The 25,438-nt window shown below is 36.0% G+C and overlaps 1 protein-coding gene across 10 annotated transcripts in view; it reads right to left on the bottom strand.

Moving 5' to 3' along the window:
• MAP3K4 (mitogen-activated protein kinase kinase kinase 4) overlaps nucleotides 1–25,438 on the bottom strand; it is a 71,231-nt gene that overhangs the window by 28,109 nt on the left and 17,684 nt on the right. For all 10 annotated transcript variants that reach the window (XM_048935240.1, XM_048935236.1, XM_048935241.1 and 7 more), the window contains exons 3-11: nucleotides 15,444–16,819; nucleotides 11,382–11,624; nucleotides 7,383–7,529; nucleotides 5,351–5,508; nucleotides 4,838–4,954; nucleotides 4,328–4,427; nucleotides 4,112–4,195; nucleotides 2,201–2,467; nucleotides 299–448 (exon numbers count right to left, since the gene is read on the bottom strand). In XM_048935240.1, the coding sequence (XP_048791197.1) occupies nucleotides 299–448; nucleotides 2,201–2,467; nucleotides 4,112–4,195; nucleotides 4,328–4,427; nucleotides 4,838–4,954; nucleotides 5,351–5,508; nucleotides 7,383–7,529; nucleotides 11,382–11,624; nucleotides 15,444–16,819 (2,642 nt within the window). The remainder of the gene's footprint in view (nucleotides 1–298; nucleotides 449–2,200; nucleotides 2,468–4,111; nucleotides 4,196–4,327; nucleotides 4,428–4,837; nucleotides 4,955–5,350; nucleotides 5,509–7,382; nucleotides 7,530–11,381; nucleotides 11,625–15,443; nucleotides 16,820–25,438) is intronic.

Genomic DNA, 25,438 nt, shown 5'->3' with positions numbered 1-25,438 from the left:
CACCAATCCTCTCAAACACAGACATTATTTTTTCTGTTACTATATTTCTACTGCATTACAGACTTGTTACCCACATAGCTAATATAACAATGATTATACTAACATTGTTCAAAATTACATTCACACATCCTTAGCAAAAACAGAATGAAAACTGTACTGAAAATAAATTCCAATGGTCTTGTACAAATTACAGCTGCAGAACGTCATTAGCCTTGCAGTCAACTCTCCTTACACATCTCTACTTACCAGTGATCAAAGTAAAATCATTTTTACTGAGATAATCTGGAATACTGCTTACCTTTAGTTGCTGCAGAGCTTTGGCAATGACTGGTTGGCTGGATGTCTGTTCCTGGTGGAGAGATATGAGCCCTTCTATAGATTGTTGGAAAGCTTTTCGCTGACTCACAAGGTGGGCAGACTGAATGACTACGAGAAGGAGGTTGTCAACCTAGGAATATGAGATACCACTAGTCCTTATCAACAAAACTTTCCCTCTACAAACACGTCCTGCATTGGCAAATTCCAACTGGAAATTTTTGGAATTTTAACATATTATATGGTTTCTCTCTTTGCTACTCATCAGAATTCTTAATTCACACTGAAAAGCTTGATGCTGGCAATAGAGCTTGATAAACACTCATCTTTCAAGCACAGGTCTATAAGGTTAAATGCCACAAGAAGTTTTCAAGGGGAATATACTACTATTCATTTCTGGAACGATGATTAACTTGTTGAAAATTGGGAAACACCATGTTAAAAAATTATCTTAAAAATATTTATACAACGGCAATATCTAAGTGTAAAAATTATACTTCCTCCAAGCAGACAGAGGTAACAATCAACATAAACAAATTTTATCCAAGTGAGGTAATATATTTGAGAGGAACTGCAAAAAACATTGACTTAACCCACAGTGTTTGCTCAGATTTTGAAAATTACTAAAATATAAGAGTATGTTGGAAAATCAGAGCTCTGATATTACAGGCTTTTATAAAAGTACATGGAATAGCAAGTGGTGTTATCTTTGCTGTGGCGCTGTCAATTTCAAAATACAGAAAAGGGAGCTGAAAAATGTTACAAAACAATGCGTATTTCATCTGCATTTTTTAAATCTCCCCAGTAAACAATATTTTCAAACTCAAATTTCTTTAAACTTTGATGGCACTCTTCTACTTTTAAAAAAAACCACCTTTTCTCAAGTTTAAATATTTTCTCTAGCTTGCAATTAAAGCAGTGTGCAATTCAGAAGAGATTATTAAATGTTACGTAGACACAAACATAAATGCATCCATATTATATTATCTAAGTCAGATGGGATGCCATTTGCAAACTGAATTCTATCTTCTGCTGTTTTCATTTACTGAATGAAATGTTACCTTCACTACAAGCCCAATGAAATTCTAAAAACTTAATTAAAAGCCTTTTTGTTTGTTTGTTTTTTACTGTTTAGTCTTGCCTACAGATAAACAGTGTTACATACAGAAGTGGTATTTTCTATTTTCAACTGCCCGTAGCTGCTGGAGGCCCTCAGAACATCTGAGGCCACATCCAGTGATATGGAAAGTCAGTCTGTCAGTAGACAGGAGAGCCCATTTATGGTAGGGATCCAAGGAACTGCATGACATACTAACAGGAAAATTCACTTAGCTTACCATAAGGGCATGCAAACAGGATGGGCAGGGAGTTGCAGTTGGCTCAGATACTATAGCACAGCAGAACTACTGGCAGGAACCCCCATTGGCTTGGAATGAAGGGAAGTATGACTGGAAATATTTCTTCCTAAAGAGCCACTGAACATCCAGTAACTCCACAGATATTTTACTTCAAATGTCACAATTCTCTCTAGACTGAAACTAATTTGTTTCAGTGTGTGGAAAACATGCAACTGACCTACGTTACTGAAGATTGGCGACTTCTTAATAAAACATGAAAGTCAACCCATCTGAACACCAAATAAGACTTTAAAACGTCTTACTACAAAAATCTTTCCCTGAAAAACGTACATGGTAGAGATTAATACTTTCAAGAAACATAAAAATTCAGTGGAGTCTACTAACACAGCTAAGAATCAATCTTGTGCTCTAATTTAAAGTACTACACATAAAATGAAACATGCCTCAATTAAATCATTTTGGAAGGGGAAGACTTCAAAAAAGGGTGGAGATCGCACAAACAGGCAAAACCAAAAGAAGCAACCCACCTGCATGCTTCGTAGCGTATCAACAGTTTCCACTTGTGGCACTACTTTGACGGGTTGGCCCTCCCATGCACTCCACATGTCACCCACATCATGGTCTTTGTCACTGTGTTTGGTCATTATTAAATAGGCCTCATACGCAACCTCATCTGAATCTTTTGAGCAATCTTTTCCAGCAGCCGCATTTAGGAGCTGCAATATCACAGACTTTTCACCTGCAATACTATTTGGAACAAATACTTGTAAATTCTCAAGTCCAGAGATTTGTACCTGTAGAAGGAAATAAAATGAGATTGAATGAATGAACTTCAGTTTCTCTGAGATAAGTAAAATAGGGACATGTCATCTAATTTAAACAACTTATCTCAAGTAGCTGTACAATATGCATGCTAAAGCAATATTTTTAACCAAATCATGAGTCAGAATCGGACTCTGAAAACAGCGAAACAGTTGATTTCTGTGATCCATCATAAGGTAACTGATGTAGAGTTTAAGTTTAGTTCTTTCTTTTAGAGTTGGATACCATCAAGCTAAGACAAAACACTGCACTCAACATTTTTAACTTAAGGCAGGTACATTTCTCAATTAAAATCACTATTATCCATAGGTCAAAATGAAAACTGTTAACATTGCTAATGAAATCTAAAACAGTTTCCCAAAACACTACTGTGCATCTGACCGAATAGGTTTTTAAAAATTTCAACTCCCTACACAGTGATAGAAGGCAGTATATGAAGTGTTCATCACCAAAATATGTCCTACTGAGAAACTTAAAAAAGGGGAGAGTTAACACATAAAAGCAGATAAATCTTAAAGGCTTCACAATGGATTATTTAAGCCACGTGCTCAAACAAACTTTTCAAATCCAACCTTTTCTTCAACAGTGTGCAAAGGAACAATGATACTGCCTTTAACAAAATCCTATACTGTGTCTTAGAGCAGCAGTGTAAGAAACAGTACTTTTTAAAAGTAAATGTAAACATTTCCTGACTACTCTCTCTTTTAAACAGTTCACAGACTAGTGTCCTGCTAAACCAAATGTTTTGGATTTTTTTTTTCTTTTTTCTTTTTTTTAAACAGATTATAGCTTAGGCTAGAAAGGAGTTACAAAGATCATTTGATCCATAATGGTTTTATCCATATATTTAACAACACCTGATGTGCTTCTCTCTTATGAATTTGTCTGCCTTCCCCTGAATCAATGTGCTCTTTTAGCAATCACTCATTCAAATCCAACAGGAAATTTCTCACGTAAAAGTCAGTCAATTGTTACCCAATTGGAAATTATGTACTTTAAACACATATAAGGAAAAAAAAAATAGTGCAGCAGATCCAAATAAATATAACTCACGGAAACAGTTGATTTATTTAAATTCAAATTAGATTAAAGACTAGACCAAGGAATAAAGCATGAAACCATTTGTGTGGGAGTTTTATAATGCAGTCAGTATTGGGCACCTGTGCCAAATGGAATTAATTTAATTTTGCTATTAAACTGTGCAACAGTTTTCTAGAAATAGTTAATAGAATCATAGAATCATTAAGGTTGGAAAGGATCACTAATGTCATCTATTCCAACCACCAACCCATCACCATATGCCCATTCCTTACTAAGTGTTATTATTCCTCTCTCACAAGATGGGGAAACACTACTGCAGCATTGTTGCACTTTCTAAATCAGAAATCTTTGGAAGGGCAAGGAATTGGACTCTGATTTCCCAAAACATAAGCTATAATTCTCACACAAGCACAAAGGACATAACTGTACTGCCAATATTCAGTATTAAATACATGAAATTTTAAATATTGAGATATACAGGTGACATAAAAAAATTTGAAAATATTAACATAAATATGCTTTGGTGCTTTGCTTAGCATCCCCACACTAATTTCATGCATTTGAACTCAATTTACCTTCACATACTCTTTTGTTTTCAGAGCATTCAGAAGATCTCCGACAGGGGCTGACAATGCAAACTCTGCTGCTATTTCAAGGTCCTAAAAGCAACATCAAAACATCAAAAAAAAAACCAAACCATCAAAAGAATATTCTTTCAAACTAAATTTATTTAAAGCATATAAATAATAGTGAACATCAGTAAATCACGTGAAACTCTACCGTGAACTTACCTTCCTTAGCATTTTAGCAAATCCAAGAGCCTTAGAGGCCCTTTCTCTAGCTTCATGAAACAGTTCTTTGAGTGCTCGGCTGGTCTCTATGACAGACCTCCTGAAACATTGGTAGGAATGAAGTGACAGTGTTTTAATAAAGCATGTTAACATTTAAACAGCTATTAGAAGACTGTTTAATTTGTCTATCAATAGAAAGATCGTAGAAAAAAATATTTACAAGCAGATGATTAATATCAATTGAATTTGTCCAAGCACGTTTTTGTTAAGGATATAAAAACAGAATTTAAAGATCATTAGATAACAATTTCTGACACCCTGAATTAAAAGAAGGTTATTAGGTTTTAAAAGAATGATTCGATATTACTACATGCAGAAACATCAGCAAAAAAGTCTATGGAATGTCACATTCACTAAGTTTTCATTCTAAGAATTAAAATGTAGTATGTACCTGTCAGGGGTAAAGAAACACAAGTGTGCTTATTATTATTAAGCCAAAGGGCTTAATACCTTATTTCATCTGATGCAGTACTGTCATCGGCACTGGCCCAAAATTCATCACAACTGTCTTGTAGTCCAGAATCTAAAAATATTCCTGTAGATTTCAGCAGCATTCCTGCAATATCACTGTAGCAACAGAAATGGTGGAATTTCAGTCTTATTCAGTGTAGCACAGCACCTTAAACTTCTTCCTACTCTATCCAATGCAAGAAAGCTATGTTGTCAAGTTCAACTGAAGAAGCAAGCAGCATCTTGGGTGACCTCTGTTGCTCTACATGTGCGGGCTAGCAGGAACAGGGACCTTCCATTTTAGTAGTCATTCCAGTTATAGCCAGAGTAAGCACAATCTGCACTTACTGGATCCTGTAGCTACACTTATTGCAACAATCTAATAGCTCACAGAAAGACTATTACCTGCTTACTGAAGCCTCAATAAGTCCAGTCTGGGAACCCTGAACAAGTACTAACTTGCATAAAAACCTGGTACAAATTGGCGTCATAACCAGACTAATTAAAACCTACCAGAATAGTTTTCCAGCTTGAGCTTCTCCTCCTCTTATATAAGGAGTTATTTCTTTGGTGAAATTCCATTCTTCCTCTAGGAGATTTTTTAAACTATGAGATGCTTGAGGTAACTGCTGTAGCATTTGGATCCAGCTTCGCATGTAATCAAAGTAAACCTGCACGTGGAAAGAGATCATTTAAGCAGAAATTGTTACACAGCCTGAAACTGAGGACTACAACTTCCCAAATCAACAAGCAAACCTAGTATTATACAATTTGTAGAAAATATTTCTACATGTTTTGTTTGCTAGGAATTAAAACGAGTTATGTTTTTCCACAAAGATGGTGAAACTTATGACTCAGGAAATAAAAAAGTGGAGCTGAAATACACTCTCTACAATACTTTTCTGAAAATACTTGTAGAGTCATCACCTTACTTGCTGTGCTGCTGTCCACCCCCATACTGCTGAATACATACTGTAGTTAGAGCTAGTTAAAGCGGAACCACTGAAAAGAAAAAAAAAAGCCACCAAAAAAAAAAACAAAAAACATTCCTAAATCTTTTATTAACTGGATTATTCAAAAGTATTTGGATCCATACTCCTGGATATGGATAAGCACAGAGAACAAGCCTCTCAGATTCTGTTATACCTTATATCCCTTTATGCCAACCCTTACTTCTCTCTCTCTCTTTTTTTTTTTTTTTTTTTTTTTTTTTCCCCCATTACTACAGTTTTATTCTAACCAAAAAATCCAGATAAGTACAGTTCTTCAAACACTGCCCTCAGGGATCACGAAAAAAAAAAACCAAACAAAAAAAAAAGCAACTATTTAACCATATGTTTTGTTGGATCATCCATAAAAATCAACAAATGGTCCTCATTAGAAATGGATAAAATTTCCTATTGTTTTCAGGTATTTTCAGATCACGATGTTGTAATACCAAGTTATGGAAAATCTTAAAACTCTTCTTGACGGTGGGCAGACACTGTGGTGCTTTTCTAAATTCGGATAAGACTATTTCAGCTTGCACAGCCCTGTCACCATCCCTTTCATGACTTACAAAATGCAAGGTCCTCATACAATTGAAACTGCTGTCAAAGTTTGAGCTCGTGCCTCACAGCACAAAACATCAGAGCTACGTAACAAAATAAGTAAGGAATTTCAGAACAGACAAGATGAATCATTTTCCTTTCACCTAGACAGGTCACTTCTGCTGGAAGTTTCTTGAAATCTCAGATGGCAATAAAAGCAGACATTCTGCATAAGAAACTTTAGGTGTAACAGCATATTTTCCCCATTACAGGCAACAAAGAGCAGGTAACAAGAAAAAACTATGTATCCTCAACAACTGATAGTACCAGCAGCTCTGCTGATAAAACACTATTAAATAAGGTACTGAAGTAGATCTTATTGTTCTTCCTTTTATTTGTTTTTTTGTTTTTTGTTTTTTGTTTTTTCCCCAGAACAGCGAAGACTAAACTCATACAACTCAAAAATAATAAAAAAAATAAGTCACACCCAAAGGAACAGCAATTTAAATTAAATTTACTTGATTTAAATATTACTTTTAGGATTATTCAGAAATAAAGCACTTACCTTTAAGATACTTTTGTGCTTTGCTTATTACAACAATGAACAGATTAAAATTAAGGCAACTTTCTTGGATGAACATAAGGTATTCAAGTATTAAGACACAATGTTGATCAAACAATTATATTTTTTTATTCACTACTAAAAGATTATTAAACATTTTAAAAAGTGTATGCAATTGACAGGTCTATTTATGAAGCATTTTCTTTTAAGTACCTGCTATTTACAGATCTACTGTTCCACGGTCCAGTAAACAAGAATTAGTATTGTTTTAAATGACAATGGTTATTATATTATCTTTAAGAGTCCTTTAGAAGAACAACATTACGTTAATGCAGCAGAACAACAACAGGTTAGCAGTATCTATACCTAATAGGAACAATACACATCTGTGAGTATTATTCAGATCAGTACCCTTAGTAGATCTCCAAACGCCTTCCCTGGTTTTGAAGCTTACCATTAACATTTTATGCAGGTCCTCTTCAAAAGCATCAATGTTGCAATCAATCTTTTGCAGATCATCTAACACCTCACGCAACATAAATTGGTAATATTGCTTCATTAACAGGCCACCCTTTAGAACCTCCTTACACTCTCTCACTAGCTGCAAAAGAAAAACCCAAAAACCAGAGTCAGTCAAGACACTACTCGGAAATTGTCTCCAAGATATGAAAACTTAATTTTGTCAGATGTTTGTCTTAGTTTATCACTGAGCAATTTCTAAACGCTTTTAGAAATGTGCGCAGGTCATTCTGTATGTCTTCAGGAGAGATCTGTGCTAGTTTGCCCGGATTACCTAACTGCCATCACATCATTTGCCACATAACTGTAAACGCAGATTGGAGCTGACATTTCATATTCTGTTTTCCACCCAGGGCCACAGTAAGCACCTCACTGGATAAATATTTGGAAGTGGGCAAGGTCTCATGATAACCAAAAACAACTTTAAACAGAAGCAAGTCATGAATAATATGCAGCATATTTGACAGACACTTGGAGACTTAGAAGAAACATGTTACTACACAGATTTGATTTTCAATCTATTGGTCAGGTGTCCACAACGCCAAAATCTGTACCTGAAAAGCAGTTGATACTCATTCTGCTGTTTCACTGGAAATGGCTAATCTTAGGCAAAAGATCTTCTGACCATTACACATGTTTGCTTTTGGTCAAACAGTGGTCATTCTTAACCTGAAAGCTTACAACTTTTGTCTAAAGAAACATGCACAAGCACAAACACAGGAGTACATAACACAATAGATTTCAAGAGTCCACTAGCAAACGTCTCTCAAAATCTCTTCCAGAGCAAAGTGTGTATCTTTTTGAAATTATCATCAGTCTCCAGGTCTGGCATCCCGACCTTTTTTGAGCACCAAATTCATTAAATTAAGAGTCTGAGATCAAAAGAGGAAAGAGAAGGGTACATTTTGGTGGTCAGAGGGGATGGAGTTGTTGGTTGGTTAATCTTTTTGATTGCCTTTGTAATGGCTGTCCTGGCAAAAGAAAGTATCACTATCTCAATATATGAAAAAGTACAATGGCATGAAAGCAAAACACCCACAGCCACAATATGGCAAGAATACTTCTGAATCTTTCACAGCCCAAAACACAATACACAATGTCCTCTCAGCATGCAGGAGAAAAAGCAATGGTAGCTTTCTAAACTCAGTCTTAGATCTGTTAGCAGTTCAAGGAAAAAAAGGGGAAAAAAAAAACCCACAGTAATTTACTATAATGTGGAAATCTAAAAATTAGACATTTATATCCCCAGAGTGTCTTATTTAAAAATGAAAGTGTCCCACTCTCCACTCAATCACATACAGTGTACACAATGCTAATCTATCAATATTTCATTTTGCCACTGGACCCACAAAGGAAAGCATCATTTGTTCTAAGAACTTAAAATTGGTATCTAATAATCAATCTGTTATTCAGAGACAGGTGGGACTCAGCACTACCACTTGTCCCTAACACTTTACTTTGTATTATAGTACACTTCACAGATACTTGAAATATATTTCTAATCTTCACAGAGCATCCCTTGTCTATTCCAAGATAAAATACTATTAAAACACCATTAAAAAAAAATTCTTATTTAAATAGTACTGCCCATACAGTAAGATACAGTGTTATTCAATAACAGAGCATAGGATTTACAAAAAGAGCAAACCACAAATACATAATGCTAATTTTAAATGCCAGCTTTAGGAATAGAAACATACAAGGCAGTAAACATTTTGATTTCAAAAACATCATCTATAAACTGAAAATATTACCACAATTATTGGTTTATTTGACAAGCCATTTTTTTTTGTTTAGGGTGCTTGCAGAAGAATTTCTTTTCTGCAGAGGAGGTGGGATGGGTCAGAACCTCTGGAGTAATGTAGTTTAGAGCAAGCTATTTTATAAGATTTTTCTTTTCCCCTAAGTATTTCCTTGACCTACAAATTCATTATCTGTTCCCAAACATTTAAATTTATCCACTACGAATTTTCAAAACTTACATCAACATCTACTCCAAATGACCTATAATTATACATAACACAAAATCCAATCAAGCAGAACCAGTCAACTAGTCAGTACATTGTGCCTCCTCTCCAGACAGAATCAGTCACTTAGCAGACAACCAGGTAGCTGCAACGTTTTCTTTTCCAGCCAGGTCAGGCTACCTACAAGTAATGTGTACTACATGACAGCTAATAGTCAATACCTAAAATGTTGTCAGCTAACTTCGAGGGACTGCTGACCCAAAAATTTCAAGAAGCAATATGCTGGCACAGGCTGCCCAGAGAGGCTGTGGATGCTCCATCCCTGAAGGTGTTCAAGGCCAGGCTGGATGGAGCCCTGGGGAGCTTGGTCTAGTATTAAATATGGAGGTTGGTGGCCCTCCATGCAGCAGGAGAGGGAGGAGCTTCATGATCCCTGAGATCCCTTCTAACCCAAGCCATTCTATGATTCTATGTGCTGTTAAGGCTATCCAGAGAGAGTGCTGATAGATGCTGTTTTTACACCTAAACACAAATCCTTTGACTGCTTTCTTCTTTAATTTTTAACATGTATTCAAACACTGCCTGGTTAATAAGTGTGTGGATAACAGAATTCCTAAGAAATAAGCACCTGCATCAACTTACAGTATGCTTTAGTGCTTCTGGTTACAGATCTAAGGGATCTCGAAGAAGAAGGTGTGTAAATTGCACTCTTCTAATACAGTATCCTATAATCTGGAAATAAAAGTCTTCAGGTGTACTGATCTAATTTCTCTGCTGCATTTCATAAGGAGAAAGCTTTTATGACAGTAAATCCACTTCTCAGGACAAACTCAAGACAGGTGAGAATCATCTTGAACTACTGAATATTGTGTGGGATAGTAAGCATTTGCTCAGTTAAATTCATTTTTTTGATGTAATTAGTGAGACAGTAAATACAATCAAAACAGTTTGTAACAAATATATTGTTTTCCAGGAAGAAATAGGCATTTTCGCACAACTCAAGTTTCATAAATATAACATAAGGGCAAAAAAATATAATGTCTCTGGGAAAGAAGGATGTTGCACTTTATAATACAGTATACTATTCTATAAATATGACTATTAAGATTGAAATTGCAAGTCCCTCACTAAAAGAGTTGCCAGAAATTTATGTGGCTGGGACTATAAGGTGCCCTAGCAATTGATTTCTGAGTTCTGAATAACTAGAATGTGAAATCATACTGTCAGAAAGTGTACTTAAATGTTTACCCTGAAAGACCACCTGACAAAGCCAAATTCTGGTTATATTCACCAGGGAGCAGGGCCATGAGTTTAGGTCAACATTTCTCAAAGCCCAGTCCAAGATATACTGATACTATCTGAACAGCCTTTCTCGTATGAGATAACCATCAGAAGAGAAATCCTCATCCTCAACCTGTGACAGGACTCACAATCTAGGGTAAGTACACTCAAAAAGATCAGATACTTACATAAAAAATATTGCACAGTAAGAGCACTTTTTCCCCATTTAGTTTTTGTTTTTAGTCAGCTTACACTGTGAATCCATACAATATTGGTAGAGGTCTTTCATGCACAAGGAAAAAAGGATCAAATGAAATGTATAACAAATATATAATGCCTTAAATCTGTTCCCATAAAGCTGGTTACTCTGCCTAGAAAACCCACATACAAATAAGTGTGCTGGACAAGATTACATAGCTTGTAATGCAAATGGAACAAACACTATTTACCTTCGCTGGCTGATAATTCTTTAATCACCAATTTTGATTCCTGGATGTCTAGATCAGAGAGGTATACATAACCAGTTGTTTACCATACAAAAACCACATCTCCACACGAAATAAAGACAATTTACAGAAATTATTACATAATTATGTACTCTCATTTCTTAAACAAATCCTCTTTAAATAGATGAAAGAAACAAAGTAATTTCAAATAGAAAAAAATTAAAAACACTTGAAGCAAACCTGTTTAATACTCAAAAGAGATGGTTCCCCAGCAGGCCTTTGTTCCAACCTTAGCTTGAGACATTCATGGATAACATTGAGCAGGACTCGGCAAAGGACCAAGAATGCAGGTTCAAAAGATGGCAAATCCATGGATTTCAGCTCTTCCCATGATACAGTGCTGCATTTTTGCTCACAGCAAGGTGGGGAATTTAATAACTGCACATAATCTGAACACAACATGGGATCTGGACATTCTGAAAACTGTAACAAGAAATAGGTATCATAAAAAGGATCCCCAAACTCTTTAAGATTTAGGGTCTAATCAAAGCAGCATACAAAAAAGACTTTTTAAAAGGTAAGGTTCTACTACAGCTGCCTATTAATTAATTGGCAAATCAACCACTGAAGTTTCAATTCTATTTTCGTTTTTTGTTTAGGTGGTTTTTTTGTCATCTTGTTATTTTTACAGCTAACACTATTTTTTATTTTGTTTAATTTGAGGATCACCATATTGAGGTTAACACTAATGTACCCTTGGGAGTGAACAACACAATTTTTTACTTTATGTTATTGATTGAAAATAATTAAATCACTGATTAAACATCCAAAATCACTACAGAGGAGGAAACTGATATTTGAGGTTATCACGAACAGCAATTAAGCCTAATATAATATAGGAATATATATACTTAAATCCTCATAAGGTACAGTACTTGAAATTTTCACAATACATTAAAAATAATAAGAAATAAAAAGGCTTTACACTAATGACTACGAATTAGGAAACAAGTTTGCACTTGTTTAGATCAGGCAAGTAACGTCGTTCCTTTCCAAATACACAGAACATCTACAATTTTTATTTTCCAACTGTTTTATCTAAAACTACACATTATAAAGTAATGCAATTTTCACAGAACAGTCACTAGCTAAGCTGAACAAAACTTATAAAATAATATGCTCTGAATTTTGGTAGAGATAAGAAATTGAAAATGAAATTTAAAGAGGAAAGTAAAAAAAGAGATCAAGCTGTTTTTTTCCCATTATTAAGCTTGTCATTTCATTTAAATGAAAAGTATTTCTTACTAGTGATAATACTTGAAAAAATCTGAACTGTACACTCTAGATATCTAAACTACAGGTCTTTTGATAATACTCTATGAAAAACTGCACATGTAGTCACAGTGGGTTTTAATCTAGGAAGAAAATGCACATCTCAACACGTATGCAGATCTTACTAATAACAACACATAGTACACAATATAAGATTTGTATAAGATTGAGTCCATTTTATTCCAATTCTTATTTCATAGCTGCTATGTATGAATATCTTTTATTGGTATATTAAATATAATTAGCATTTTCTATGGTTTTTTTTCAATGTTAAATTGAACATCACTTCAAAGGAAAGGAAAACATGGGAAATAAGATTAGAATCTTACAATGAGGCCTACAAGAATTAAAAAAATTTAATTCATTTCTAAGCCCCTTATCTAGGAGAAATTTTTAAGTTTCTTATTTTATGCTCACACATTTTTTACATTTATGCCTGCATAAGCTCTGCTTTCTCGGAAGAGCCACACAGCATTACAGGCACAAAGTCTGTTTTTTAGTGTATTTATTTTTTCAATTTAATTTAGTCTCTCAATTGGCAAAGGGATGGGATAGCATATTCATTACAGTCTAATGTTAGAACAAAATGTTATGAGCTGCAGATTCTCATGTGGTTTATGAACCACTAGCTCATTATGCAGACAGCAAATGTGCATGAGTGGGATTTCCTCTACATCTAGCTTAGCTGAAGTCTAATCGCTAGTTGATCAGCTGCTTAAGAGGTATATTAATGTCTTTTTGGTATCAAAGATCTTTTGCATAAATCCAGCTTCTGCAGAATAGCACAAGTGCTAAAGGCCTTTATACAAGAGACTTTCATTAATAATAAATTATGAAGATGCTTCACCTCTACAGAATTATAAAATATTTCAGAAATACAATCCTCATAGTGATGCAAGTGTAGTGTTGAAAAATCTAGCTTTTATAAAAATATTAAAGAACTAAGATATGAATAAAAGTAATGAAACAAAACTGAATAAATGTGCTATTTCATTTGCTAGCATTAGGACATCAGCACATGACATTAGGACATTTAACCTTCTGTTGTTTAGCTTAATCTAATCTTAATCTTCAACAGGTCCAATATCAGCTTCTCTCAAGAGTCTACACTTCTTTAAAACAAACAAAAAAGAGAAAACAAAAAATCCAAGCCATTTATTAAGATCCTGCACAAAATTAGAAACCAAAAAAGTTTAAAGTGTAACTATGATGAAAGAAACTTGTACCTTAAAACTTCTAAAAACATCCATCTGCGTTATGGGTGTTATAAATATGGGTTATAAATAAGCATTTATGTATATTTAAGATGAAATTACCATTAAGCTACTCATTTCTACTTTCAAAATACTGCCAGTTGCAAAGACCAATTCAAAACTATGAGAAACCTCTCTTCTACTTCAGTGTGGCATCACCTTTTGTGACAGTAGGTACCACACTTCTGACAAGCACCATTTTCTGTTTTTCACTGCCTTCATTTAACTTTGGAGCAGGAAAGTTTATGACTTAGTAATGTTCAACTTCACGATATCATTTCTTAAATGAGGACAATACTCCAAAGAAAATGGAATAATTACAGAAAAGGAATGCTCAAAGTCATTAAAATAGAAAAGGAGAGGAAAAAAAGATCATCCTTACATCTTACATAAATCAACCATTGTTAAATTACTAAGTGGTTTATTTCTGTGACTCTTCAATAAAGACTCCAGTTACTGGTGTTTCATTAACTTGCTTTAAGAACACTCCAGTCAAGATACTTAAGATATTTAGCAATTTCAAAAATGTGCTTGAAATAATTCTCAATCCCTCCAAATTATATTTTATTCCCTTTCTTTTTTAAAGATAGTTCAGCCCACACATTAAGCTAAACTTTCCATCTAAGTATTACAAGGGTTTTATTTTGGTTACTGTAGCAGGCACCTTCAAGTTCTGCTTACGGACATTAACTCTCCAAAGGTGCCAATCTGTTTTAATGCAAAACTTCCTAAAGTGCTCATAGAGTTGAAACCCATTAGAGAACAAAAATTGAATAGCTCTGTTTTTTACTGTAATCAGCAAAAGCATAAATAAAAACATTTTCAAAATCCAGTCACTTTATATTTATAAATTCAGTTATCCTCAAAAATAACCTCCAAGAAAGTTAAGGATCCCTGTTTCTTTTGCAAATGTGACAGTCACACTTAAAGATCAGTGATGTGTTTCACACCACATACAATATCCATATTAGAATGGGAATGTTAACTAAGAAAACCTTAATCCAGAATCCCTTGTTAGACCCCAGACTTTTCCACATCATCAAGGAGGGCAAATAATCCGAATTACTAGTTGTTCCTAACACAGAATTGCCCAGAAGTTAGATAACAGTTTAAGAAACTGCATTTTGCCACAAGTTACCATATTAAACCTAGGCTATTAACTTTCATTTACTGCTTATCTCATAATTTTATTAACTCTCAATTATTCTTTATTAAGAGTGTAGCATCATACAAAGAAAAAAAATAAAAAATAAAAGAGGTAGTTGAAAAAGGCAATATGCTAACATGACTTGCTTTGGTAAATTTGAAGAGTCCATTTACTTATCCAGTATGGCGTTACGCATAATGCACCACCACAGTGTTTCATTCATTTAGGTAATTAAAAAAAAAAACACAAAACAGTAATTATGTTTTGATAAAGGATGTCTTGTGGAGAGACAGTCGAGACTGAAGAGAAGTAAAAAGTATCACTTCCATAGCTACCTTGTTCTGACTCGCAGCTTTGGCTGTTAGGAAATTTTATGAGCTTCGCACATTCCAATTCAGGTCAAATAACAGATTTGTTTCAACAGAAGTAGAATAGGGCTTTTAATCATAACATACATTATCTTCTAAAACCAGAAAAGCAATCAATACTTCTGTATGGCTCTAATTCCTCCAGTTTCAGTTAAAAACAAAACTGTAGATGGAGGCCCCCATTTACACAATAACAACCTACCTCCAGTGGGCAATCACTCCTTACCAATGCCATACGAGCCCTTTGCAATGACCCATGCATTAGCTTGTGCAGTCTTAAAATTAGCTTCCTCAACCCCATTTGCTTCAGTGCTTTGTCTACAAACGGCCTGTAAATAGAAGTCAAACAGTGTTTGCTGCAGCCTGCCTCAGCACTGCATTCTGGAATAATCCAAGAGGCAGAGTCATCCCCAGATTCAAGCCTATCAAGCTTCCTTGAAAAATGGTCCTGAAAGTCAAAATTTGGCTGATTAGTAAAACTGTTCTGGATGGCTTGTCTAAGTTCCTCAACATTCTCCTCAGAGATTTGTTCTTCGCCATCGCTCTCCTCTGAGCATGTTCCTGAGGATTCCTTTACGTCAGTTTCCCTATCTTCATCCTCTGGATCATCGTCCTTAGACGGTCGAGGAGAAGGAATTTCAAACACTGGCCAGCCAATGTCAGAGAGATTTTTAATACCCAAAACAGTCCCCATAATCCTTAGTTTTTGATTTAAGTCTTTCGTAATGTTCAACCACAGACAGAGTGCCTGCACCCTGTCTTGGAAGTCCTTTGCAGCATATTTTTCATAGTCCTTTTGAAGAGCCTGCAGAGATGGATAAAGTGCTTCTATATACTCTAGCAGCTCCATTATTCGCTTTACTTGCTCAAACGAGATCCGCTGGCGATGGAGGTGTTCGTGGTAACTTGAGTAACCCAAAGCACTAGTTCCATGTGTAGTTTTGCAAACTCCTTCTCCTGGCGTACCATTGAGACTGGCTCCATTTTTTACATAGGAGAAGCTTCCATAGTTCACTTTGAACGTAAGGATTTCATTGATAATATCGGGGATAGCTTGACGGGCTGCATAGAGATAGAGGTCTTGGTCATTAATGCTCCGGCCAGCATGCCAAGCTTGCAGCTCCAGCCAGATCAGTTCATTGGATCGGTTCAGCCAGACAGAAGAGGTGCTTTCCTGTCCTCTTTGCTCCCTGTCCTTTTTTTTTGAGACTGAGGTAAGTTTTAACAAAAGCCGCAAGGTTTCAAAGAATTTTAAGCGGTCTGCTGGGCAATCAGTCCTAGAAGTCTGGCGTGCAGTTCTGGAGATTGGCATGGGCACAGAGACTGGAAGCTTAGCATTGCTACAGCCAAGGCTGAGGTAAGGCTTATTGAGATCAACATCTGGAATTGTTTTTTTTGGCAGGGACCCACCAACAGAGTCTAACATAAATGAGCACTGCACATTTTTCTTGTGATCTCGTTCTGTTGTCCTTAGGGCGTCACGAATTTTTTTCCCTTGTTTATAGCTGTGCTCCTCCACATTCTCAACAGTTTTCCCATTGTCTTTATGCACAGATTGAGGTGGTATACTCATCTTTTCTGTAATAAAAGAAAAAAGACAGAAAGAATCTGACTAAACCAACATGAAAATGCATCATTCAATCAGCTTCCAACCGTATTTCTTGGGCGTGCACATAACATTTCCTAATACCAGTGAAACAAAAAAGGCAGGGGTAGAAGTAAAATGAAGTCTTCTAAATTACCACTAGTATAGCAGAATCAATAGTAACACCAAAGGTTTTTTTCCCCTCTTATTTTACCTCTTACGTGGAAAGGACCTCAAGAGAATTTTCATCATCCTGAGTACGTCATCTATAGAGAACTGAGTACAATCAAGAAGGAAAGAATGTTTCCAAAATTAAAAATAAGTCTGGATCATCATTCCTCTAACCAAGATATACTGGAAGAAGCATCCCACACAGCTGATGACTAACAGCATGAGTCTCTAGGTTCAGCATCTGGACTACAGGACAGGTGGTGGGGGAAAAAAAAAAAGCCTCTAGCCACCTGCAATTTAGAATTTTGCTTTAAGCATTATTTAATCTTTCTAATTTAGTCTGCAATCTGAGTTTAAAAACCAGAAAGCAATCCTTGCTGAAAAAGCTTTCAAGTTTAACTCTAACATCGGAGGCTTGGCCGGGTAAGGCAAACAAGTACACAGACACTCCCATGAAGTGTGCATTTTCCTCCTCTTTTTCAAGTTTTCTGGGAACCCCTGAAAAGTATGCCCTCTCAGTTTCCAAGCAAAGCATGTCTGGAAGCTCTGGTTGGAGGAGGAGTTCTCATCAGGCAGTACAGAACAACCCTTCAAGCAAGTGCAGGAAAATCCATGCAGAACAAATTCTGACATTTGTTAACATCTTTCTTTGGAGACTTACAGAGATCTGCCAACAAAATCCACATTTGAGCACAGGTTAAAGGAAAAACCCTAAATAAAACAGACATTCTGCCAAAGGATCACATTCAAGATAAGGTTTGCTGCTGAAGACAGTAACTTCTATTAATGCAACAGGTAATTTGGAAACTCAGACAAGTTTGTGGATTACTAACCATTTCTGAGGTCTAAAATAAAAGAAAGAATCTTCAAATAAATTTGAAAATAAATCATTACAGACTTCTTCCAAGATGCCATCTATTTCATTCTTCTCATCTCTCAGCTATTACAGTAACCCCATTAGGCAACTCATTGACAAAAACAAGGGATTACTAAAAATAGAGCATTAAAAACACAACAGATCACTCCTTATCTGATCTTCTCTTCAGTTATCTTCCCCTCCAGATTCCATTCTCCATCTTCCTAATCCCCAACCAACTCCTGCTCTACCTATCCACCTGTTTCTTCCACACCTCACCTTTCATCCCATTCTGCAGGATCCTTGTACATACTTTTCACTGCTCTGGCTCATGTGCCTCTTACAGGTTGACAGCTTCATTCTCTAAATCCCCTACACCCAACAGTTAAGAGCACACAAAAGTTTCTTGATTTCCTAGTCCAGGACATGAACAAAGCCCAGAATGTTGCAGAGATGATGTTCAAATTTCTGGAAAGTTTCTGCTTGAAGATCAAAGCTTGCTTAGGTCTGCCAAACTCCTATGGCACACATGAATGGATTTTTTAATTTGTATTTTAATCACACACTCACGGGAGTTAATATATATTACAACTAACGTATTGCTTAGAAATAGCATTTCACTAGACCTTTTCCTTCGAAGAATTAAGTTCAGAAAGGTATCTTGATAAGGAATATTGCCAAACCTTAATCTTACAATCTTAAAATCATTACAAACCACATTTTCAGCTGTTAATGAGCTGTAAGTAAGTTAATAATGGTGCGACTTGCCACATTGTTTCCTTCCACTCTTCATATAAAAAAATAAATTAATTAATTAATCCTTGCCAGAGATGTACCATACCCCCCACAGGATTGTGGTAGGCCACAATGTGTATAACAGCACTTCATTTTGAAAAAGAATATCTTCTGAAGGATATAAGAAAGAAAGGGAAAACAAAGAAGAGGACAGCTGAAGAGCCTGGTTCTCAATGAAAGACTGAATAAGAAAAATAGCTAGAGAGCAGAATAGACAACAGGGCTGTTACTTGTACTTTAAAACCACCATCTGTATTGCGATAAAAACTGAAAGTTTGGCATGGAAAAAGTAGGGACTTGCAAAAGGAAAAAAGAATTTCAAGGTTATGGCAAATGGTTGCCATTCTAGAAAACTGAATCATACTTCTAATTCCAGACAAATACTTTTCTCAAGAATGCAAACTAAATCAAGCTTTTCAAACAAATACTCACTTTAAAAAAAAAAAACACTGCTCAGTTTCAGGTCTAAGTACTTGGACGCAGTAATTATACTGAGAATCGTAACAAAAGCAATGTGGAACTCTACTTTCAAAACAGACATTTCTATTAAATAACTCTACTGCCAGGGAGTGTGGAGCATGCAACACGTCAGATTAACCACACAAAAGCTGAAGCAAGAATAATTCTGTGGATAATTTATTTCCATATGCAAAATACTTACGGGAAACATAACAGTCTATGAGACTATAGGTATTTCACTTAGATACCATCTGATTTGTTTATAAATTTGGAATCTGGAATGTTGTAACAGGTCTATGAGGGCAAATAGAAACAATATGATCAGTAAAGCAGTTTTAAAGCATTCAATTGCATTCTGCACCTGTAAACATTTTTTTTTATCTTAAAATGCTGTAAGTTCTCTATCTGTCTTATAATACATACTGCAACTGAGAAACTTTCTAGTATTAGGTATATGTCACCATAAATCCACAATCAAACATAATTCAAGATTTTTAGCACAGAAACTTCTCTTTCAAATACCAAGTTTACTAAGAACTGTTATAGTACTTTCATTTCAGGCGTTTGTGTGCCTTTCTCTCAATAGGTACCAAGTACAGCAGCTGACAACACACAAAGAATACAAGCACGGTTATGCTCCTGAAAATGGAAAGCTATCAGCTATGAAATTCACTGTCATTGATTCTACATTTATCTACTCAAACACCCTGTGTTGGACAGCAGCACCAAATTCTTACTCGTTGCTAACTATTCATATTAGCCAGCACCAGTCTGAAAGCGCTGCTGAGCGTTATTAGCTTGCATTCCACGTCACAACTGGTGCTGCTGCAAGGAGACAATAGCCCAAAAAGCTAAGACAAAGCAGCAAGAACACATGCTCTGCATTTGCAGGAAAGGAGGATGATTAAGGAAATTAGCAGAGATGAAACACACACAACCAAACCTCCCAAACTCAGCAGATTAGAAATAGATTGACTTAACAGCACTTTGATATTAAAGATGTTGGTAACCAGGTAAAACAAATTAAATCACTCACTGAACTTACATTCTAGTTACCACAGGTTCTAAATCACTTTGTTTGTTTTTTTTTTTTTAAACATGTTATTCTCCTTTTATACTCATCTTCAGTTTCCCATCTCAACAGAACAGAAAAATAAAAATAAGTTAATGTGATTATGAGACAACTAAAATGTCTTAATACTTGAATATTCATCAATCCTAACAAAGCCCTCGCACAATAAACCACTAATGGTTTCAAAGTACTCTCAGGTTTTTGCATAAACAAATGCTAATGACTTGAATATATCTGACAATTCTGCAATAAATGTTAAAGTCAATGATACAACTGAATGATTTTCTACTGGAAATTTTATTGTAGTTCTATATCATAGGTATGACATAACTTGTAAAGCAAGTTAAGCTATACTAACAGTTTTTTAGCTGCCATTATCTGTAACGCTGGATGAGGCAGGGAGGCTTTATGACCAAGTAACAACTAACCTAAGGGGAATGGAGAGGCTCATTAGAGTCTGGGATCTTAAAGACCTCACTCAAAAAATGAAAATAAAATAAAATTTAAAAAAAATCAACTGATCAAAAGTCAAAAGACTCCTTTAAGTCAGTCTGAAATGCAACAAAGTAGTAAGATGCAATAGGAACAGTACACTTATGTGCACACTCTTGCTAGCACCTTATTTAACGTACAGCACTAATTTTTATACCCCTTATTAAGAGAGACGATACAAGCTGCATCCAGGAACACATCGTAATATATAAATAAGCAGCAACTTGAATTAAAAAATGACACACGGCCAAAATTCTTTTGAGTACTGAGTACATTCCCATTGTATGAATCACAGTCATAACAGAAATCACGTAGGTGGCCGCAGTCAGCCTCTGCCTCTTCCCCTGAGCCTGCACAGGCTCTCTGCTGTTGAGAAGTCCTTCCAAAACAAAAGGGGGGACAAGAACTGACAGCTTCCCTACAAAACAAAATTATGAGTTCAGCTGAATCAATGCAGACTGAGGTGTAGTTGTAGAGAAAAGACAAGGAAATTGTGTTTGGGACCCTATCAGCTAAAACAGCTGACAACTAGAAGTTCATATGTGCATAGGAACAGGATCTGAGTCAGAAAAAAAACCAAAATAAACAAGAGTAACCAGCACTCAAAAGCAATTATTGCCCATCCAAAGTGACAGATCCTTGTTCTCTACTTAGCTTCTGATTATAGCATTCATTCTCAGCCAAAGAGTATACTCTGTCATGGTTCCAGAATCTCGTGTGCTATCAAGCACAAAATGAGGCCATTCAAAGATGTGCAACTGCATCATTCCCTCAAAACGTTATTTGTTTATGTAACCTCAACTTCAAATACTCTTATTTATAATTCTCATAACTTTAATAATCCTTCCTTTTCCTTTCACAGACAACTTCTGCTCTGTAGTTCTGTGCCACCATAGTTTTCACATAATTTCCTATCACTTGTGCCACGTGAGACAGATTTCTTGCATATCTCAAATTCATGAATTCTCCAGTTCAAGCTAGAACACAAACATTTGCCCTACCCTTGATCCTTGACTATGATTGAATATCTGTGACTAGTTTCAGCATGTAACTTGCTTTGTTACTGTGAGATGATTGCTATAAGTGACTTGGAAATTAAGGTATGGCACTGTTCACCAGAGTACAAAAGCAGAGTGCAGCTGGTCTGGATGGCATCCATTCCATAGAAGTTCCCTAGGCAACCTTAGGTGTTGGCAATATCAGAGAGCTCAATGTGCTGACTCTCAGAGGAATGTAATGGAGGGTGGAGCAGAGTGAAGACGCCATGGCCAGGTTCTGTGACAGACAAAAACTTGATGGTACTACAGAACTGTTAAGATGCATACTTGCTCCCTCGGGCTAACAGTCTGCCATCTCTGCCATCTCTTGACAAAGTGCCATCCTTTGGTGAACTATGCTCATTACATGTTCACTGATATACCAAAACACATTTCTACCCCAAACACTACCTGTCTTCAAGGAGTGACCACTCCTCACTGAGCCTGTGCTCTTTACTTTTTAGCCTATTTCTTTAAAAGAGAGGTGAGATAACTACACACCAACCATAAACAAAGGTATATATGATAGAGTCACTCAAGTTCCACCCAAAAAATAAGAAATAGTATACAGATGGCTTAGGAGAGGGGGGATGTCAGGGAAAATATCATTGGATGTCAGACAAGGAGCATCTCTGATTTCTGGGATCAGTAAACAGGCTGAGCCTCTTCCCCCCACCCCATAGGGATGCCCACTAGGTAAATTCACATATTTGGTTATACTGAGTGCTTCCCAAGGAAACGTAGAAATTTCTGAGCTGTTTATAACTTAATGCATTTGTAGTCAGACATATTATTCATGTTCTTCGTAAAGCTCATATGCTTTGCATACAGTGTATTTATCACCAGCAATTCAAAAGAACCAGTAATCTGTTGCTTCAATAAACTGCACTATTCATTAATCCAGCCATGAGCACTCTTAGCCTGAGCACATCTTGAACTCTTTAAGAGTGGTCATGGGAGCCCATAGAGACGTTGCTAGATGAATTGGGCAGCAAGCTATTTGTGAATCCGTAATCGTGGTATTTCTTTAATAAACTGAACTATTCACTAATCTAGCCATGAGCGTTCTTAGTCTGGGTGTGGCCCAAACTCTTTTAAGAGTGGCTGTGGGAGCCCATTTGGATGCCGCTAGATTAACTGGGTAGTGCCCTCATATACTGAACATCCCCAGACTTACAGGGCTGGATTGGGCATTACTCAGAATCTAAGCTCAGCCACTCCCAGCCCTTCTGATATCTGAGGACAAGTTTGGAATGCAAGGGGGTTTGATTTCTTCCAAATTATGTTGTTCTTTATTGCGACATTTATTCTGAAACACTAGAGGATGGTAGTTTAGTGAGATGCTTTACCACTGCGTCCAGTCTCCCATGAAGATAAACCAATGAAGTGCCTTCCAATCAAGGTAACTCTACTTAGATAAATAACAAAGACTTCCATTTCATTTCTTTTCCTGGAAAGAAAATAACCTCTCCGATAACTATGTGCTTTATCATTTTTTTCCTTAAGAGCACAGAACTTTGAAATACACAGAGACGTTCTCGGCCTTAGCCTTAAAAACTCTTCCTTAATTTTTGGCTTTTATAAACCTTGGCACCTTATAACACATATATCCTATCCGTTTTGCTGTTTCTATGCAGTGATTAATTTTCAACTAACTGGAGGACAGAAAAGCATTTAAAAGATACGAACAGACAAAGTTGCAAAAGAACAGAAAATCCCATTCTGACATTAAAACATATGGATCTCATGTGTTTAGGAGTCAAATGACTTCGTTTTTTCCCCCCAACAGTAACAGAAAGGACGTGGAGAAAGCCCATGATTTAAAGTGTTAACATTCAAATGTCTTTGTCAAGATTCAATTCCAACTTGCTGGATTTTCATAGCTAAAGATAAATAATATTTGCCCGGATAAAGGCTAAGATTGTCTACTGTTGTTGTAGAATGTTTTTTATATACAAGATTTCTGACTCTCCAGAAATGCCCGACTCAGATTCAAAGAGAACTCTATAATATTACAAGTTGTGAAGCACCTGAGAAATAAAAGACTGAAAATGCACAATGTATAATACCTGTAATGCCTGGAATTTGGCAGTCTCATTACCTAGACAACAGGTGTCGGGGAAGAACAGATTCATAAGATCTCACGTTTACTTATCAGATTTTACTATCAGCTTCTAGTTTCCAAGTTTTCTCCTAATAAACAGCAGCACCTACTTAAGTTTCCTTATATTTCAAGAACCACTGCCCAGTAAGAGAGTTGCACCCCCAACCAAGCTCCATCTCAGCTCCATCCAAGAAAGCACTCTCTGGTTCACCTCCAGTGACCTTGGAAATAAGAGTTCAATAAATATGTACAACAGGTATGAGATTCATTTATAAGAAATAGATTATATTCTATTCAGCGCTGATTTCATCTCTGACAACTAACAAGGATATTTTTTAGAACTGGCCACCATCCCATAAGCTGCATGAGAATGTTGCAGTTACAGAGGAGAACAATGTATCCACTAAAATGACTCCAAAAATTATCAGTTCGGTGCAGCTTTTCTTCAAGACTTCTCTACCAAATCCTCATCCATTACATCAGAGGTGCTATTTTTTTTCTGTGTTCAAAGAACATGAAAAAAATAACTACAAGCAGGGACAGTTCAGGAATTTTAAGGAATCTAAACATTCACATGTTAGGCATTTCCAAAGGGCTTTGCCAGGACAACAATTACAACTTTTGACAAAAAATATTTACACACGGTGTGATCCAAGTAGTGTTTACCACTTTCTGTTTGTGGGTGTTCTGGTACCTCCTGCTTCTATAGTGTTTGATTTATCCTTATTCAGTGCTTCAAATTCTCACTTAAGGTGAGAAAGAAGAACAGGAAAAAAAAAAAGAAAAAGAAGCATTAAGGTGTCCTCAAAGGAAAGGGTGGAGGTGCAAAATACCACCTGATGTTCATGTTTTCTTAGGAGTACCAAAAGACAAGTATCTTTCACCTGGTTTGATTTTCCATTTTCAATTAATAGTCCTGGTATTTAGTGAGTCACAGAGCTTGCTAGTATCCTCCATCTATAAGAAAGACCAAGTCTTCTGTTATAGAGGACTAATGTAAAGATTGCTAGAATCCTTACCATGCATTCAATTAACTAGAAGGCTTTCAGAGATTCCTGCTCTGTGAAAAAGAACTCACCCTAAATAAAATTCTTCATGAAAAGGCACTGAGATCCTAAAAAAATAAACTGAAATCTAAGCCTCTTCTTTTGACTGAAAAACAACTTAATAGCTTGAGATAAACTACGAAAAAGCTTCCCTTTGTAGGCTCCAATATTTCTCTAGTCTTCAGCACATTGGATAGCCCTTAATTTTACAAGGAAGGAGAGCTTCAGGAAGTAGGGGTGGGGTGGACAGAGGTTTCGGTTTAAGCATTATGTTGCATTAAGTTTCACACATTTCCAATGCACTAAAAAGGGAGAAAGACATCCTGTTCTTTACATAGTCCAAGTTTAACACTTCAGAAAAAAGGAAAGCATCACTGAATTGACATTTTATAACATATGAGTCAAAGAAACAGGTAAAAGATATGGCTGCATCTTTTAAAAATCTCTGAAATGCATTTATTAGCTTAAAAACTTGATTCAGTGTAATTTTGTTTTGCACCTCAGAGTCCCACTCCATATTCTGTATGTTTCCTTTTTTATGAAACAGAAGGCTGCTACTATGACATCTTATAGCCAAAAA

The sequence above is a fragment of the Lagopus muta genome, chromosome 2 (assembly GCF_023343835.1).
Source record: "Lagopus muta isolate bLagMut1 chromosome 2, bLagMut1 primary, whole genome shotgun sequence".
NCBI lineage: Eukaryota > Metazoa > Chordata > Aves > Galliformes > Phasianidae > Lagopus > Lagopus muta.
Note: the sequence above shows the minus strand (reverse complement) of the source record. Positions and strands in the feature narration are given on the sequence as shown.